Below are 20112 nucleotides of genomic sequence, written 5' to 3' on the forward strand. Positions count from 1 at the left end.
CTCTCAAACATTTGTGGGCGGAAAGTCCCGACAGCAAATGTCTGATGGAGCGTACACACGGTGGGACTTTCCGACAACACGCTCACATCCAACATTTCCCGTCAGAAAGTCCGACCGACCGCGTGGACGCGGCATTAGGGAACGCTGCAAGTTCAGATGTAAGAGCAAACTCTGCGGATTCAGATGTAAGAGGGGAACTCTGTGGACTCTGATGTAAGAGGGGAACTCTTGTGATTACCTTCATATGATTATAAATGTTATTTAACCACCTCAATACCGGGCAGGTGGGCACTTACACCCCCTTCCTGCCCAGGCCATTTTTCAGCTTTCAGCGCTGTCACTCTTGGAATGACAATTGCGCGGTCATGCTACACTGTAACCATGTGAAATTGTTATCATTTTCTTCACACAAGTAGAGCTTTCTTTTGGTGGTATTTAATCACTGCTGGGTTTTTTATTTTTTCCTAAAGAAAAAAAAAAAAAGAACAAAAAAAGTTTTTCTTAGTTTCTGTCAGTAAATTTTGTAAATAAGTCATTTTTCTCCTTTGCTGATGGGCACTGATGAGGTGGCACTTATGGGCACTGATGAGGAGGCACGAATATGTTGCACTTATGGGTACTGATAGGTGGCACTGATAGGCGGCACTGATGGGTAGCACTGGTGGGCACAGATAGGCAGCACTGGTGGGCACAGATAGGCAACACTGGTGGGCACGGATAGGCGGCAATGATGGGCAAAAAAAGAAGACTGAATATTTTGAAAAAAAAAAGTTTTTGTAAATAAGTAATTTTTCTCCTTCACTGATGTGCGTTGATGAGGCGGCAATGATGGGCACTAATAAGGCGGCACTTATGGGCACTGATTAGGTGGCACCAATAAGGAGGCACGAATATGCCACACTTATGGGCACTGATACGTGGCACTGATATGTGGCACGGATGAAAACTGATAGGCGGCACTGATGGGTGGCACTGGTGGGCACTGGGCACAGATAGGCGGCACTGGTGGGCACAGATAGGCGGCACTGGTGGGCATGGATAGGCGGCACTAATGAGCACTGATAGGTGGCACCGATGGATGGCACTGGGCACAGATAGGCGGCACTGGTGGCCACAGATAGGCGGCAAGTAATTTTTTCTCCTTCACTGATGTGCGTTGATGAGGCGGCACTGATGGGCACTAATAAGGCGGCACTTATGGACACTGATTAGGTGGCACCGACAAGGAGGCACGAATATACCACACTTATGGGCACTGATATGTGGCACAGATGAAAACTGATAGGCGGCACTGATGGGTGGCACTGGTGGGCACTGGGCACAGATAGGCGGCACTGGTGGGCACAGATAGGCGGCACTAGTGGGCACAGATAGGCAGCACTGGTGGACACAGATAGGCAGCACTGGTGGACACAGATAGGCAGCACTGGTGGGCACAGATAGGCGGCACTAGTGGGCACAGATAGGCAGCACCGGGGGGCACAGATAGGCAGCACTGGTGGGCATGGATAGGCGGCAATGATGGGCGGCACTGATGGTCATTGGTTAGCAGCAGTGATGAGCATTGATGGGCAGCGCTGATAGCCAGCACTGACTGGCATCACTAATGGCCACTGATTGCTGGCACTTGTGGGCAAAGATTGGTGGCAATTGTGGGCACTGGTTGGCACTGATTGCTGCCAGTGGTGGGCAATCATTGCTGGCACTGGTGGGCACTTCATTGTAATCAGGGCACTGATGATTAGTGCCCTGATTACATGCCCAACTGTCCCCTGTGAGGAGATGCCGATGATCGGCTCTCCTCTCCTCACACTCTGTCCCCCAAAAAAAAAAAAAATAGACGAGGGTTTACAACCCCTTCAATGACTTGGTGCATTATAAAAATCAAACCACAACCTATGAAATCTTTGTTGGCTTTTAATGTGGACCTCGGGACAAATCTTTGTGATCGGCGGACAGAGAGCTTCCCTATGTGAGAAAGATTTTTTACTGTAGTTATTAAAAGTAAAACAGGAAGGAAGTTGGTTGAAGTTTCAGCAAAGTGATAATGAGTCAGTGACAGTCGCCCTCTGAATCTCCGATACGGTGCTTGTCCTGGAGATCTCCTCTACAGTCACCACCACCACCGCCGGGACAGAGAGGTAAGACCTAAGGGGCCAAGATAAGCTGATATCTGGATTGATGGTTTGATAAGCTGATATCTGGATTGATGGTTGGATAAGCTGATATCTGGATTGATGGTTTGATAAGCTGATATCTGGATTGATGATTGGATAAGCTGATATCTGGATTGATGGTTTGATAAGCTGATATCTGGATTGATGGTTGGATAAGCTGATATCTGGATTGATGGTTGGATAAGCTGATATCTGGATTGATGGTTGGATAAGCTGATATCTGGATTGATGGTTGAATAAGCTGATATCTGGATTGATGGTTGAACATCGGCTGGTAGAAGTATGTTGTGGTCTTCTAAATCTCTGCCTGACCTCAGTGGTGGGGGGTCTCCTCAGAACTAGCCAGCTGTACATGTCCACCAAGTAGGCCAGGGGTCTTCAAACTACGGCCCTCCAGTTGTTCAGAAACTACCATTCCCATCATCCCTAGTCATGTCTGTGAATGTCAGAGTTTTAGAATGCCTCATGGGATGTGTAGTTCCACAACAGCTGGAGGGCCGTAGTTTGAGGATCCCTGAAGTAGAGTCTTCCTTCTCCTGCTGCAATGTAAAAGTCCAATAGAGAAAGAGAAACCTTCTTTGTAAAAGAAAAAGGTGGACTGGGCTAGGAATTTGAGGTGCAGAGATCTCCTAGTACCAGATATACAGAAGAGGACCTTAAGCTGCTGACATGTACGCTTATTGTCAAGAGTATTGGGACGCCTGCCTTTACACGCACATGAACTTTAATGACATCCCAATCTTAGTCCGTAGGGTTCAATATTGAGTTGGCCCACCCTTTGCAGCTATAACAGCTTCAACTCCTCTGGGAAGGCCGTCCACAAGGTTTAGGAGGGTGTCTATGGGAATGTTTGATCACTCTTCCCAGAAGAGCGTTTGTGAGGTCAGGGCACTGATGTTGGGCGAGAAGGCCTGGCTCACAGTCTCCGCTCTAATTCTTCCCAAAGGTGTTCTATCGAGGTGGAGGTCAGGACTCTGTGCAGGCCAGTCAAGTTCCTACACCCCAAACTTGCTCATCCATGTCATTATGGACCTTGCTTTGTGCACTGGTCCAAACCATTTGATGGAGGGGGGAGGGGGGATTATGGTGTGTGGGGGGGGTGTTTTTCAGGAATTGGGTTTGGCCCCCTTAGTTCCAGTGAAGAGAACTACAAGACTCTGGTCCGGCCGCACCTGGAGTATGCTGTCCAGTTCTGGGCACCAGTCTTCAGGAGGGATGTACTGGAAATGGAGCGAGTACAAAGAAGGGCAACAAAGCTAATAAAGGGTCTGGAGGATCTTAGTTATGAGGAAAGGTTGTGAGCTCTGAACTTATTCTCTCTGGAGAAGAGACGCTTGAGAGGGGATATGATTCAATATACAAATACCGGACTGGTGACCCCACAATAGGGATAAAACTTTTTCGCAGAAGAGAGTTTAACAAGACTCGTGGCCACTCATTACAATTAGAAGAAAAGAGGTTTAACCTTAAACTACGTAGAGGGTTCTTTACTGTAAGAGCGGCAAGGATGTGGAATTCCCTTCCACAGGCGGTGGTCTCAGCGGGGAGCATTGATAGCTTCAAGAAACTATTAGATAAGCACCTGAATGACCGCAATATACAGGGATATACAATGTAATACTGACATATAATCACACACATTGGTTGGACTTGATGGACTTGTGTCTTTTTTCAACCTCACCTACTATGTAACTATGTAACTCTTAAGGTGTCATCATACCAAGACATTTTGGCCAATTTCATGCTCCCAACTTTGTGGGAACAGTTTGGGGACGGCCCCTTCTGTCCTGGTATGCTGATGCCTTAAGAGTTCCCTTCACTGGAACTAAGGGGCCAAGCACAACCCCTGAAAAACAACCCCCACACCACAATCCCCCCCTCCCCCCCACACCATAATCCCCCCTCCACCAAATGATTTGGTCCAGTGCACAAAGCAAGGTCCATAAAGACATGGAGGAGCGAGTTTGGGGTTTTTTTTTGTTTTTTTTCTAAATAAATGAAAAATGATTGAAAATTTTGAGAAAAAAACTAGTTTTTCTTTGTTTCTGTTATAAAATTTTGCAAATAAAGAATTATTTTTTCATGAATTTAGGACAAAATGTGTTCTGCTACATTTCTTTGGTAAAAATAACCCAAATCAGTGAACATTATTTAGTCTGTAGGAAAGTCATAGAGTCCACAAACTATGGGATATATTTCTGAAAAAAAATCGATCGATCCCGATGTACTGACGGCCGATCTCATTTCTTGAGGCCCTAAAACATCAGGACAGTACAAATACCCCCCAAATCACCTCCCAGTACAAATACCCCCCCCCCCCCATCACCCCTTTTTTTGAAAAGTAGGCAGTCTGAAGTATTCAGTAAGAGACATGGCAAGTTTTTTGAAGTTGTTATATTTTGTCATCATTTTTGGGAAAATTAAGAAATTAAATTTTTTTTTTACATATTGTCACCAGTGCAGTACAGTGTCATCCTATAACCAGTGATAATTATTGTCTTGGGACTAAAACAGCATTTTAGTTTTAGTCCCATTTTAGTCTTCTGCAATTGTTTTCGTTTTAGTCGTATTTAGTTGACTAAATCTCCAGTACGTTTTAGTCGACTAAAATCGCAAGTACATTGCAGTAATTGCAATTTAGTTTTAAACATAGTCTTTTGACTAAAATGGCATTTTAGTTTTAGTCTCATTTTAGTCATCTCAATTGTTTTAGTTTTAGTCGTATTTTAGTCGACTAAAATAGTATTCGTTTAGTCGACTAAAATGTTTTAGTCGTTTTAGTCGACTAAATTAACACTGCCTATAACTGATGTGGCGGTGATCAGGGACACAGTCAGTGTCCCTGAGCACCGCCACATTAGTTATAGGATGACAATATGAAAAAAAAAATAATAATAATAATAATAATTTTTTTTTTTTTAATTGTATTTTGTTTCTTTTTTTTTACAACTTTTTTTTAACACACTTTGACCAGAGCAATATAATGTTACCATAGTAACATTGTAATATTCTGGGGAAGCACCACCACATCAGTTATAGGATGACAATATGAAAAAAATAATAATAATAATAATTTTTTTTTTAATATTTTTTTTCTTTTTTTATTGTATTTTGTTTCTTTTTTTTTACAATTTTTTTTTCACACTTTGACCAGAGCAATATAATGTTACCATAGTAATACTGTAATATTATGGGGAAGCACTGCCACATCAGTTATAGGATGACAATATGAAAAAATAATAATAATAATAACAATTGTTTTTTTTTTTTAATATATATTTTTTCTTTTTTGTTGTATTTTTTTTTTCTTTTTTTTTTTTACAATTTTTTTTTAACACACTTTGACCAGAGCAATATAATGTTACCATAGTAATATTGTAATATTCTGGAGAAGCTCCACCACATCAGTTATAGGATGACAATATGAAAAATAATAATAATAATAATAATAATAATTGTTTTTTTAAAAAAGAATATATTTTTTTCTTTTTTGTTGTATTTTTTTTCTTTTTCTTTTTTTTTTTTTTTTTACTAATTTTTTTTACAATTTTTTTTAACACACTTTGACCAAAGCAATATAATGTTACCATAGTAACATTGTACTACTCTGTTGAAGTGATTTTTTTTTTGATTTTTTTTTACACATTATTTTTGCTTATAGCAATACATTTAATTGCTATAAGCAAGCATTTTCCTGAATGAAACTGATTAATTCAGTCTGTTTTGTTGTGATTAGCTGTGATTGTCCACAGCCGATCGCATTCCACAGATGGGCCAGCTGTGATTGACCCAGCCTGTACCATGTGATCACTGTGACCAATCACAGTTAGCAACACAATTGTAGACAATAGATGGCTTGAAAGAAAGCCATTGTTTCCAACTGTGATGTGACCTGCTGTGATTGGTTACAGCAGTCACGTGGTACCAGCAGCTGGCCGGTACAGTGATCGGTCACCGGACACAACCAGTGACAAAACGCGCCGGACACGGTACTAGGGGAATCATATGACGTCCACCCGGATCTATGAGAGGCCGATCTAGGCATTGTTCCCCCATAGGCTGGGTGGAAAACGCTTAAATGAATCCAAAGTTACAAAATAAATTCTGAAAATGAATCATTCTAATATAACAATTAAGACAAAACAAAATGGCATAATATCGCCCAATCAGCTCATTCCATTTCTCTTTGTGGGTTGGACTAGCAGGGCTGACTTACACTGCATAACTAATCTCCTGAAATAAGGAATTAACATGTTAAAACAAATATAGCCGATCTTCCGGAATATAAAAAGGATAACAGAACTTCCAAAAACACAAATCGATTCGAAACAACGAATATACAAAACGAATCATTCTAAGATAACGATCGAAAGAAACAAAATGATTTACTTATTGAATGAAACTAAACAAGTATTTCCATTGTGTACATATCTATCTAAAAGCTACATTTTGACCCTTCAATATGATATGAATAGGATTAGGCTCGGTTCACACGGGGGCGACTTGTCAGGCGACCTAGCCGCCTGACAAGTCGCCTCCCGTTCTGTACAATGGAACCGTTCTAATCGGAGCGACGCAAGTCGCTCCGACTTAGGAGAAAGGTTCCTGTACTACTTTGGGGGCGACTTGCATAGACTTCTATACAGAAGTCGTCCTGCAAGTCGCCCCGGCAGTCGTGTGCAGGTCGCCTCGGTGAGGCGACCTGCAAGTCGTGCCGCGTCTAGTGTGAACCGGCACTTACATTGAAAGGCTATCGAACAACCGCAATATCATTTCCCCAGAAATCTGTCATTTGGGGTTTCCTGTTATGAAGACAGATGAGCAGCTCTGAAAAAAGGGAACCTGTATTATTTTTAGACTTGCAGAATAGGGGAGCGGTCAGAGAGCAGAGTGTGCACCCGGGGAACAAGGTCCTCTACAGCAGCCTTCTCCATCTATTTACCACCCCTGGAGACCTTAGAATAATTCTCAAGTCTCAGGAACCCTGCTAAACCAATTTATTTGGAAGAATGTTCCTTACATTGGTGATCAGTGAGAAGAATGTTCCTTACATTGGTGATCAGTGAGAAGAATGTTCCTTACATTGGTGATCAGTGAGAAGAATGTTCCTTACATTGGTGATCAGTGAGAAGAATGTCCCTTACATTGGTGATCAGTGAGAAGAATGTTCCTTACATTGGTGATCAGTGAGAAGAATGTTCCTTACATTGGTGATCAGTGAGAAGAATGTTCCTTACATTGGTGATCAGTGAGAAGAATGTTCCTTACATTGGTGATCAGTGAGAAGAATGCTCCTTACATTGGTGATCAGTGAGAAGAATGCTCCTTACATTGGTGATCAGTGAGAAGAATGTTCCTTACATTGGTGATCAGTGAGAAGAATGCTCCTTACATTGGTGATCAGTGAGAAGAATGTTCCTTACATTGGTGATCAGTGAGAAGAATGTTCCTTACATTGGTGATCAGTGAGAAGAATGTTCCTTACATTGGTGATCAGTGAGAAGAATGTCCCTTACATTGGTGATCAGTGAGAAGAATGTTCCTTACATTGGTGGTCAGTGAGAAGAATGTTCCTTACATTGGTGATCAGTGGGAAGAATGTTCCTTACATTGGTGATCAGTGAGAAGAATGTTCCTTACATTGGTGATCAGTGAGAAGAATGTTCCTTACATTGGTGATCAGTGAGAAGAATGTTCCTTACATTGGTGATCGGTGAGAAGAATGTTCCTTACATTGGTGGTCAGTGAGAAGAATGTTCCTTACATTGGTGATCGGTGAGAAGAATGTTCCTTACATTGGTGATCAGTGAGAAGAATGTTCCTTACATTGGTGATCAGTGAGAAGAATGTCCCTTACATTGGTGATCAGTGAGAAGAATGTTCCTTACATTGGTGATCAGTGAGAAGAATGTTCCTTACATTGGTGATCAGTGAGAAGAATGTTCCTTACATTGGTGATCAGTGGGAAGAATGTCTCTTACATTGGTGAGGAGTAGGGATGAGCCGAACACCCCCCGGTTCGGTTCGCACCAGAACCTGCGAACGGACCGAAAGTTCGCACGAACGTTAGAACCCCATTGACGTCTATGGGACTCGAACGTTCGAAATCAAAAGTGCTCATTTTAAAGGCTAATTTGCATGGTATTGTCCTAAAAAGGGTTTGGGGACCCGGGTCCTACCCCAGGGGACATGTATCAATGCAAAAAAAACTTTTAAAAACGGCCGTTTTTTCGGGAGCAGTGATTTTAATGATGCTTAAAGTAAAAAAAAAAAAAGTGAAATATTCCTTTAAATATCGTACCTGGGGGGTGTCTATAGTATGCCTGTAAAGTGACGCGTGTTTCCCGTGTTTAGAACAGTCCCTGCACCAAATGTCATTTTTAAAGGAAAAAATCTCATTTAAAACTGCTTGCGGGTTTAATGTAATGTCGGGTCCTGGCAATATGGATGAAAATCAGTGAGACAAACGGCATGGGTACCCCCCAGTCCATTACCAGGCCCTTTGGGTCTTGTATGGATATTAAGGGGAACTCCGCACCCAAATTAAAATAAGGAAAGGTGTGGGGCCACCAGGCCCTATATACTCTGAACAGCAGTATACAGGCTGTAGGTTTGTTGTTAAGTAGAATCTCTTTGTAATTTAGAACGAGTACATTTTTAACGTGTTTAGCTCCAGCCAAAAAATCTTTTTTAAGCTTTTTGGAAAACATAGGGAAGGGTTATCACCCCTGTGACATTTGTTTTGCTGTCTTTCCTCCTCTTCAGAAGATTTCACCTCACTTTTTGTCCCAATGGATTGGAAAGCATCAGTGGAAAGGAGAAATGTTTTTCCCATATTAACTCTTACAGGAGAGAATTTCCCTTCCTAGGGGTAGCTTTATTCTCACTTCCTGTTGTCTCCTTCCGTTTGCAAGTAGGAGTCGTTTGTAAGTTAGTTGTTTGAAAGTAGGGTCCTGCCCTATATACTCAGCAGAAATTTGGGCCTTAGGTGTTGCTGTGGCCACAACACTGTAAGCCCTCACAGGGCTCTGCTGTGAAATATTAGATCAAGAATTGTAATTACATGCCCCTGTTGAACAGGAGCTGAAAAATTAGGCCTTAGGCACTGGTGCTGGTGCCACAACACTGCAACCCCTCACAGACACTCTAGTTGGAATGCAGGAACGAGCCCTGCTGCAAAGTATTGCATCAAAAATTGTAATTACACGCCCCTGTTAAATAAGGGCTGAAAAATTGGGCCTTAGGCACTGGTGCTGGTGCCACAACACTGCAACCCCTCACAGACACTCTAGTTGGAATGCAGGAACGAGCCCTGCTGCAAAGTATTACATCTAAAATCGTAATTACACGCCCCTGTTAAACAGGGGCTGAAAAATTGTGCCTTAGGCAGTCTTTGAAGGGATCTGAGATTTCAAAAAAAATTATTCGGTTACATCAGCATCAGGTGCTTGGTAGCTGGTGGTGATCCAAGACTCATTCATTTTTATGAAGGTCAGTCGATCGACCGAGTCAGTGGACAGACGCACCCTGTGATCGGTTACCACGCCTCCAGCAGCACTGAATGTGCGTTCCAAAAGAACGCTGGATGCAGGACAGGCCAGTAGCTCAATTGCATACTGTGCAAGCTCTGGCCAGTGATCCATCCTCAAGACCCAGTAACCCAGAGGATTTTCGGTGGGAAAGGTGTCCAAGTCTGATCTTGCCCCTAGGTATTCCTGCACCATGTAAAACAGACGCTGGCGATGGTTGCTGGAACCAATCATACCTTGGGGCTGCGGACCAAAAAATTGTCTGAACGCATCGGTCAGACGGCCACCTTCTCCACCGCTCCTTCTTTGACTGACCGAAGCCTCAGCAACACGTTGTCCAGAAACAGGAGTTTGTAACCTCCCAGTCTCTTGGAACGCGTTGCACAGACCTTTCTGCAAGGCCTCCCGAAGATGTTTCATCCTCTGCTCCCTCTGCGATGGCAAGATAAGGTCCGCAACCTTACCCTTGTAACGTGGATCAAGGAGGGTTGCCAGCCAGTATTGGTCCTTCTCCTTGATACCACGAATACGAGGATCCTTACGCAGGCTTTGCAGGATCAGGGAGGCCATGCAGCGTAGGTTTGCTGAGGCATTCGGTCCGGAGTCCTCTGGGTCACTAAGGACGACATGGTCCGCAGCCACCTCCTCCCAGCCACGTACAAGTCCATGTGTTTCTTGGGACTGATCCCTTAAAGACTGCTGCTGATGCTGAGTGCCAGGCTCCACCTCCATACTGACACAATCTTCCTCCTCCTCCTCCTCCTCTTCCTCCTCGTCCTCTTCCTGTGTGATCGGCGGGCACGCAGGAACACTGTCTGGATAAAGGGGGCCTTGAGAGCTAAGGAAGTCCTCCTCTTCCTGCCTCTGTTCTGCCTCAAGTGCCCTGTCCATTATTCCACGCAGCGTGTGCTCCAACAGGTGGACAAGGGGGACAGTGTCACTGATGCATGCACTGTCACTGCTCACCATCCTCGTGGCCTCCTCAAATGGTGACAGGACAGTGCATGCATCCCTGATCATGGCCCACTGGCGTGGGGAAAAAAAACCAAGCTCCCCTGACCCTGTCCTGGTGCCATAGTCGCACAGGTACTCATTGATGGCCCTCTGCTGCGTGTGCAGCCGCTGCAGCATGGCCAACGTTGAGTTCCACCTGGTGGGCATGTCACAGATTAGGCGGTTCTTGGGCAGGTTAAACTCCTTTTGGAGGTCCGTCAGCCGAGCACTGGCATTATATGACCGGCGGAAATGCACACAGACTTTCCTGGCCTGCCTCAGGACATCCTGTAAGCCCGGGTACCTGCCCAAGAACCGCTGCACCACCAAGTTAAGGACGTGAGCCAAACAGGGCACATGGGTCATTTGTCCCTGTCGGAGGGCGGAGAGGAGGTTGGTGCCATTGTCGCAAACCACCATTCCTGCCTTAAGTTGGCGTGGCGTCAACCACCTCTGAACCTGCCCCTGCAGAGCTGACAGAACCTCTGCCCCAGTGTGGCTCCTGTCCCCCAAGCACACCAGCTCAAGCACCGCATGGCATCTTTTGGCCTGCGTACTTGCGTAGCCCCTTGAACGACTACGGAGCACCGCTGGTTCCGAGGAAGAGGCCATGGAGGAAGAAGAAGAGGAGGGGGTGGAGGAGAGAGGTGTGTCACAATCATTAGCATTTTGGAGGCGTGGTGGCGGAACAACCTCCAACACTACTGCACCTTGTCCTGCATCCTTCCCAGCTGCCAGCAGAGTCACCCAATGCGCCGTGAAACTTAGGTAACGTCCCTGTCCATGCCTGCTGGACCATGAGTCAGCGGTAATATGCACCTTACCGCTGACCGCCCTGTCCAGCGAGGCATGGACATTGCCTTCCACATGCTGGTAGAGAGCCGGAATCGCCTTCCGTGAGAAAAAGTGGCGTTTGGGTACCTGCCACTGAGGAACTGCACATTCCACAAACTCACAGAAGGGGGCAGAGTCTACCAACTGAAAAGGCAGCAGTTGAAGTGCTAGCAATTTTGCCAAGCTAGCATTCAACCGCTGGGCATGTGGATGGCTGGGAGCAAACTTCTTTCGGCGGTGCAGCAGCTGGGGCAGGGAAATTTGCCTGGTACAATCTGACGTCGGTGTACCAAAATCAGATTGCCCACAAGTACGTGGCTGTGACACACCTAATTCTACACCTTCATTCCTCTCAGTGCAGGTCTCAGAGAGGACTGAAGGTCTAGTGGGGTTGGAAATCTCAGCTGATGAGGAGCAAGCAGAGGTCCTCTTTGTTCTTTGGTGTGGGTCTTTTAGATACGCTTGCCAACGAACTGCATGGCAGGTCAACATATGTCTGGTCAAGCATGTGGTACCCAAGTGGGAGATGTTTTGGCCACGCGAGATACGCTTGAGACATATGTTGCAAATAGCAGCGGTGCGATCTGATGCACTCGTCTCAAAAAAGGCCCACACCAAAGAACTTTTTGAATAACGCGCAGAGACTGCAGCGCCCTGCACATGTGGAGCTTTGGGGTGTGATGCAGTCAATGTGCTGCCCTTAGGCTGGCCCCTGGAGGGCATCCTGCCTCGTTGGTGATGTGCCGCCTCCTCCTCCTCCTCTTCTCTCCTATCAGGCACCCACGTTGAGTCAGTGACCTCATCATCCCCTCCCTCCTCATCACTGGAGCAAACCTGGCAGTATGCTGCAGCAGGGGGAGCATGACTGCCAGATTGCTGTCCTTCTTGGGCACCCCCTCTGTCCGTGCTCGTGTTACTGCCTTCATCGAGCTCAGTATCATCATCAGAGCCTTCCAAACGCTGGGCATCCTCCTGGAGCATGTACCCAACACTGTGGTCAAACAGTTTGAGGGACTCCTCAGGAGGACATGGTGGGGCTAGGGAAGGAGTCACTGATGACATTGAGCCGAGGGAAGAGGCCGCTGCTTTGCCAGACAAAGTACCCTGGGCATGGGTGAGAGAGGATGAGGAGGATGAGGACGGCTTGGTCATCCACTCGACCAAGTCTTCCGCATGTTGCGACTCAACATGGCCAGCTGCCGAAAAAAAGGCCAAGCGTGTCCCATGGCCACGTGCTGATGAGGATGCACCGTCTCCACGACCAGCACTAGACACAGAGCCTGCTTGCCCTCTCTTATTGGCTTGTGACTGTCTGCCTCTCCTTCTTGGCCTTCCAGACATACTAATGGCCTGTAGCTGCACTAAGCTGGGATATATATATATGTACTGATACTGCAACTAGCAAAATCAACTGCCTGCCTGTAGTATGAGAACACCACCAACCTTCTACAGGTAGCTTTAGCTGAACACTGTGAGGTGGACGCACCCCACTAACTTGTAGGTTTAGCAGAACACTGTGAGCAAGACGCACTGCACTAACTGTAAATAGTCTAGCTGCCTGACTGTGGTACTAATAGGATCAAAAGAACACCAGCAATTTTATTTAAAATACTGTAACAAGACAAGCCTGCCTGTCAGTAAGAAGATAACAGGAACGGATCTAGCTGAACACTGTGAGCAGGACGCACCCCACTAGCTTGTAGGTTTAGCTGAACACTGTGAGGTGGACGCACCCCACTAACTTGTAGGTTTAGCAGAACACTGTGAGCAGGACGCACCCCACTAGCTTGTAGGTTTAGCTGAACACTGTGAGCAGGACGCACCCCACTAGCTTGTAGGTTTAGCTGAACACTGTGAGGTAGACGCACCCCACTAACTTGTAGGTTTTGCTGAACACTGTGAGCAGCACGCACCCCACTAACTTGTAGGTTTAGCAGAACACTGTGAGCAGGACGCACTGCACTAACTGTAAATAGTCTAGCTGCCTGACTGTGGTACTAATAGGATCAAAAGAACACCAGCAATTTTCTTCAGGTAGCTGTATTTACTGTAACAAGACAAGCCTGCCTGTCAGTAAGAAGATAACAGAAACGGATCTAGCTGAACACTGTGAGCAGGACGCACCACACTAGCTTGTAGGTTTAGCTGAACACCGTGAGGTGGACGCACCCCACTAACTTGTAGGTTTAGCTGAACACTGTGAGCAGGACGCACCCCACTAACTTGTAGGTTTAGCAGAACACTGTGAGCAGGACGCACTGCACTAACTGTAAATAGTCTAGCTGCCTGACTGTGGTACTAATAGGATCAAAAGAACACCAGCAATTTTCTTCAGGTAGCTGTATTTACTGTAACAAGACAAGCCTGCCTGTCAGTAGGAAGATAACAGAAATGGATCTAGCTGAACACTGTGAGCAGGACGCACCCCACTAGCTTGTAGGTTTAGCAGAACACTGTGATCAGGACGCACCCCACTAACTTGTAGGTTTAGCTGAACACTGTGAGCAGGACGCACTGCACTAACTGTAAATAGTCTAGCTGCCTGACTGTGGTACTAATAGGATCAAAAGAACATAAGTAATTTTCTTTAAAATACTGTAACAAGACAAGCCTGCCTGTCAGTAAGAAGATAACAGGAACGGATCTAGCTGAACACTGTGAGCAGGACGCACCCCACTAGCTTGTAGGTTTAGCTGAACACTGTGAGGTGGACGCACCCCACTAACTTGTAGGTTTTGCTGAACACTGTGAGCAGCACGCACCCCACTAACTTGTAGGTTTAGCTGAACACTGTGAGCAGGACGCACTGCACTAACTGTAAATAGTCTAGCTGCCTGACTGTGGTACTAATAGGATCAAAAGAACACCAGTAATTTTCTTCAGGTAGCTGTATTTACTGTAACAAGACAAGCCTGCCTGTCAGTAAGAAGATAACAGAAACGGATCTAGCTGAACACTGTGAGCAGGACGCACCACACTAGCTTGTAGGTTTAGCTGAACACTGTGAGCAGGATGCACCACACTAGCTTGTAGGTTTAGCTGAACACTGTGAGGTGGACGCACCCCACTAACTTGTAGGTTTAGCTGAACACTGTGAGCAGGACGCACCCCACTTACTTTTAGGTTTAGCAGAACACTGTGAGCAGGACGCACTGCACTAACTGTAAATAGTCTAGCTGCCTGACTGTGGCACTAATAGGATCAAAAGAACACCAGTAATTTTCTTCAAAATACTGTAACAAGACAAGCCTGCCTGTCAGTAGGAATATAACAGGAACGGATCTAGCTGAACACTGTGAGCAGGACGCACTGCACTAAATGTAAATAGTCTAGAAGATAACAGGAACGGATCTAGCTAAACTGAATACAGTGTATATATATATATATATATATGCAACACCTGGGATGCATATATATACACAATACACTTTAAGTGCAGCTAACTGACTGACTGTCCTGCCTAATCTAGCTAACTCAAATAAAATGACACTGTCTCTCTCTCTCTCTCTCTCTAAGCACACCGGAACACACTGCACAGGGCCGCCGTGCAGGCGGCCTTATATAGTGTGGGGCGTGTACTAAATCCCCTGAGCCATAATTGACCAAAGCCTCCTTGGCTTTGGCCAATTACGGCTCTCTGTTCAGGCGGCGCTGTGATTGGCCAAGCATGCGGGTCATAGTGCATGCTTGGCCAATCATCAGCAAGAAATGCACTGCGATGCCGCAGTGAATTATGGGCCGTGATGCGCCACACGAATTTGGCGCGAACGGCCCATATCGTTCACAATTCGGCGAACGATCGAACAGCCGATGTTCGAGTCGAACATGGGTTCGACTCGAACACGAAGCTCATCCCTAATGATCAGTGAGAAGAATGTTCCTTACATTGGTGGTCAGTGGGTAGAATGTCCCTTACATTGGTGATCAGTGAGAAGAATGTCCCTTACATTGGTGATCAGTGAGAAGAATGTTCCTTACATTGGTGATCAGTAAGAAGAATGTTCCTTACATTGGTGATCAGTGAGAAGAATGTCCCTTACATTGGTGATCAGTGAGAAGAATGTTCCTTACATTGGTGATCAGTGGGAAGAATGTTCCTTACATTGGTGGTCAGTGGGTAGAATGTCCCTTACATTGGTGGTCAGTGGGAAGAATGTTCCTTACATTGGTGATCAGTGGGTAGAATGTCCCTTACATTGGTGGTCAGTACAGTGAGATGTACAGTATCTCTTACACCCAAAACGCAAGTCCAGCTCCAGCTCTTGTTTAGCTTAATTGCCCCAGTCATAGTTATAAATAAGCTATGTCTGCACTATTCATTACCACCACTAGATGTTCAGGTTGAATTGCACCCAAAGAACCAAAAGAACCTGGAAGACTGAGGATATATCCTATGAGTACAGAGCATCATGGACCCACCCATTGTGTAGAAATGTCACTACAGTACCCTGCAAAGATCGGCTTCACCACCTGCCATAGAAGCTACTATAAACCATCTATTTTTACAGTGTCCCTTTGCCTTGATTTTTCAATACAAATGGCCCAACTCTAGGCTCTGCTTCCCACCTCCAAGTGCTAACTCCTCCACCCTGGGTGCAAATACAGAATCTGTTGTTTTTGAATACTTACCTACTTTTATATATACCTTTTTCCCATGCCTCCAGGTGGTCATGTAACATGTAGTGTCCTCTTCTTCTTTCCATTCTTCTTTCAGTGATGGGTGGTCCTGGAATATGCAAAGTGAGGCACTGACAAAACGGCATCAGTGCCCCTCTCTTTATACTGTCAATGAAGGGCACCATGTTGGTGCCCACTCAGGGGGCAGGCCTATGGTGCCATGCATTCACAGTAACAGCTCACTTTTCTGGGCTGAGTAAGCCTGGGCGTGATTCAACTCATAAGATGAAAAAGGAAGTGGTGGTGAAGACAGTGCCGGGACAAGGTCATGTAGAGCCCAGGGCGAACATGCCCAATTGTGCCTCCCCCCCTCAAGATGTATGGGCATTATGCGTTAACTAAAATCTGCATGCTTGCCCCCTAAGCATAAATTCCACTTCCTCTCAGCACAAATCCCTCCGCCACTACTGAAATTCCCTCCTTCCCAGGTAAAATCTTTGCCAAGCTGAAAACCTCTCTCCCCATATGCTCCAGCACAAATCCCCCCCAAAAAAATTCCCCCCTCCTAGCACAAATCTACCCCTCAAATATCTTCTCTGAACACAATTCCCCCCCCCACACTCCAAATTCCCCCAGCACTTAATCACTGTTTGTAGTGTGAAACGCGTCAGCTTCCCCGCACTTCCTGCTGTGGCATGTATTTTTGTTGATTTGTATTTAATAAAGGCGAAAATTATTTTGAGTGCGGCTGTCCAGGACTTTTCTCATAACTTCATGATACCACATTGCCCAGGGCAGCCGTCCCTCTTGCCCCTCCTGACCACCCCTTGTCCCGGCCTTGGGACAACCACTGCATGGGACAGATCCGTATTGAAAGTGAACATTGCAGCCAGGGCAGTATTATTTATATTTTAATCCTTTTAAGGGGATATGATTTCAATATACAAATATCATACTGGTGACCCAACAATAGGAATAAAACGTTTTCGCATACGAGAGTTTAAAGTGGTGTTCCGGACGAAATGATACTTTTTAAATAAAAATACCCCTATAATACACAAGCTTCATGTATTCTAGTAAAGTTAGTCTGTAAACGAAGGTCTGTTTTGTTAGTTTATAGCAGTAGTTTGTTATTTTATAAACTTACAGCAGGCCGTGGCCATCTTAAGTGTGGGCATTTGAAGCCAGACTGTATTTCTTCCTGGATCTCATCCTTACAGATCTCGCACATGCTCAGTGCAGCACAAGCAGTGTAATAGTTTTCAGGTCAGGTTTCCATAGCAACAGCAGTTTTAGAGGAAGTTGCCACCTCTTCCCAGAAGGCATTGCAAACAGGAAATGATGCGATGGGCCGCGGCCAGGGAGGAGGAAGTGAAAAATGAATACAGCAGATATACAGTAGGTGCTGAGAAAAAAAAAATAAAAAAATATCCAATTTGTTTACAGTGCAGTTTAGTGAGGGATGCTGAAGAGTTGTAAAAGTGGGTGGAACTCCACTTTAACAAGACTCGCGGCCACTCATTAAAATTAGAAGAAAAGAGGTTTAACCTTAAACTATGTAGAGGGTTCTTTACTGTAAGAGCGGCAAGGATGTGGAATTCCCTTCCACAGGCGGTGGTCTCAGCGGGGAGCATTGATAGCTTCAAGAAACTATTAGATAATCACCTGAATGACCACAACATACAGGGATATACAATGTAATACTGACACATAATCACACACATAGGTTGGACTTGATGGACTTGTGTCTTTTTTCAACCTCACCTACTATGTAACTATGTAACCTCCAGAAGGCCCTGGAGTAGGACTTTATGAGTGAAGACTATGACTAGGATGCACTCAGTTTCTCAGTTGGTGATTTATGACTAAAATAGGGACTGTTTGCTTTTCCCCACAGAAATCAGTTTCAAACTTTATTTTTAATCTCTGCAGGATATCGAGATGACAAATGTGACCGAGGACTTAGCGCCTGCCACACATCAAATCAACCCTCCAGTGTTCTCCATCCTTGTCATGGTGCTCACCTTTCTTGTGGGAGTTCCCGGGAACTTGATGGTAATTTGGATCACCACTTGGAATATGAAATGGACGGTGAACACCATCTGGTTTTGGAACCTTGCTTTGGCCGATGTCACCTGCTGTCTTTTTCTTCCGTTGTCCATTGCTCAGTTCTTCTACGAGGACTGGCTGTACGGCCCCGCTCTCTGCAAAGTTGTACCTGTCATCGTCCATCTTACTATGTTTGCCAGTGTCTTCACCCTGGTGGCCATTAGCATTGACCGGTGCCTTCTGGTTGTCCAACCTGTGTGGGCTCAAAATAAGCGCAGCTTACGAATGGCGTGGGTCTTATGCGGGGTTATTTGGATGTTGTCCTTCTTGATGTGTCTACCTGCTCTCCTGCACCGAAAAATGTTCTCACATGATAACAGTACTTATTGTGATTATGATATTAATGAGCAATCACACTTGAATGTTGACATAGATGAGGATTTTGACTATGATCCATCCTTTTCAAACTATTCCTCATTGAATTACGGTACAGAAGAGGACCTCTTCATAGACAGCCAACTTCAGCGTTTGCTAGTTAAAATAACTTACTCACGCATGATTTTTGGTTTTCTGATCCCTCTCTTAATTGTTTCCACCAGCTACATCCTACTGGCTTTTAAGATTAAAAACACCCGACTTTTCAAGATCAGCAGGAAAACCACCAAGGTGGCTCTTGGCATTGTGGTTGCATTTTTTGTCACATGGGCCCCCTACCACATAGTAGGTGTGCTCGAGCTATACTTTCATGATCAGTTTTTGAAAAGACTGGATGAACTATCAGTGGCCTTGGCCTACTTCAACAGCTGTATCAACCCGATACTCTACGTCTTCATGGGGAAAGATATGAAGGGCAGGGTGCAACAGTCTGTTCGCAGGGTCATGCAAAATGCCCTCAGCGAAGAGCTCTCTAGAAGTACTGAGCGCACCAGGAGCAAACTCACAACGGAAGACAGCCGGGCTCTCTGAGCTCAATGACCAATGAATATATTAACCCCATTAGCTGCTTTTCCATTTGTAGCGCTCACCCCCCCCCGTAGGGGCAGCTGGTTTGCCTCAGGTTCCTTTCCCAAAATGCTGCAACAACAGCCAGGCACACAGCAACATCCACTCTTCTGGCTCAATGAACAGTCTAGGGGTTGCCTTTTTTTTATTTATATCTGGATAACTTGGGTAGGGTGTAGGGAGCTGTGGGATACTCCACAAACACAGAACAGCAATCAGAGGACACTCTTCACTTTATCGCTACGGCTTAGGACAGTCCTTCTAGCAACAGCCCCGGGATAATGGACAGCACTGGGGCAACATCAGAAATGTTCCAGGCAAGCACTAGTTTGGATGCACAAGGGATGTCAACTGCAACAGTCCTTAGGTCCAGGGCCAGGACAAGGGGTGGGTAGGAGGGGCTGCTGCCCTGGGCTCTGTGGTATCATGTGAGGTGGGGGGGTGCCACAAAGAGATTGGGGGGGGGGGAATTTGTGTTGGAAGGGGGAATTCGGTGGGGCGGCAGGGGGTAAGTATTGTTATTTGGGGGGGGTGCTAAGAGTCATGATTTATGGGGATTTATGTTGGGAGGGGGGAAGAAGATTTGTGCTAGGAGAGGTTATTTGGGGGGAATTTGTGCTGGGAGGGGGGATGTGGAGTGGGGGGGGGAGAAGATGTGTACTAAGGGGGGGGGATTTTAGGGGTAGAGGATTTGTACTGGGGGGGATATGAGCTGGGGAGTTTGGAGGATGGGGGGGGGGAGATTTGTGCAGAGAAAGGGTATTTCACCAGTGGGGGCAGATTTGTACTGGGGGGAGAGGGGAAAATTATGCTTAGGGGTTAAGCATGCAAATTAGTGCTCAGCGTTTTTGTAAAGGGGATTTTTGCTTATACATAATACACATACATTTTGGGTGGGGGGGGGGGCGCAG

The 20112-nt window shown here is 45.6% G+C and overlaps 1 protein-coding gene across 1 annotated transcript; it reads left to right on the forward strand.

Moving 5' to 3' along the window:
• The first annotated feature begins 1464 nt into the window (after positions 1-1464).
• LOC141105560 (C3a anaphylatoxin chemotactic receptor-like) lies at positions 1465-19656 on the forward strand. The gene is made up of 2 exons (XM_073595452.1): positions 1465-2141; positions 18083-19656. Exon 2 carries the CDS (start codon positions 18092-18094, stop codon positions 19163-19165), a length of 1074 nt encoding a protein of 357 aa, XP_073451553.1. The 5' UTR covers positions 1465-2141; positions 18083-18091; the 3' UTR covers positions 19166-19656.
• Positions 19657-20112: the final 456 nt, after the last annotated feature.

The sequence above is a fragment of the Aquarana catesbeiana genome, linkage group LG08, assembly GCF_042186555.1.
Source record: "Aquarana catesbeiana isolate 2022-GZ linkage group LG08, ASM4218655v1, whole genome shotgun sequence".
NCBI lineage: Eukaryota > Metazoa > Chordata > Amphibia > Anura > Ranidae > Aquarana > Aquarana catesbeiana.

Coding starts and splice junctions, on each gene's coding strand:
- LOC141105560 (XM_073595452.1), top strand. CDS start 18,092: ATGACAAATGTGACCGAGGACTTAGCGCCTGCCACACATCAAATCAAC.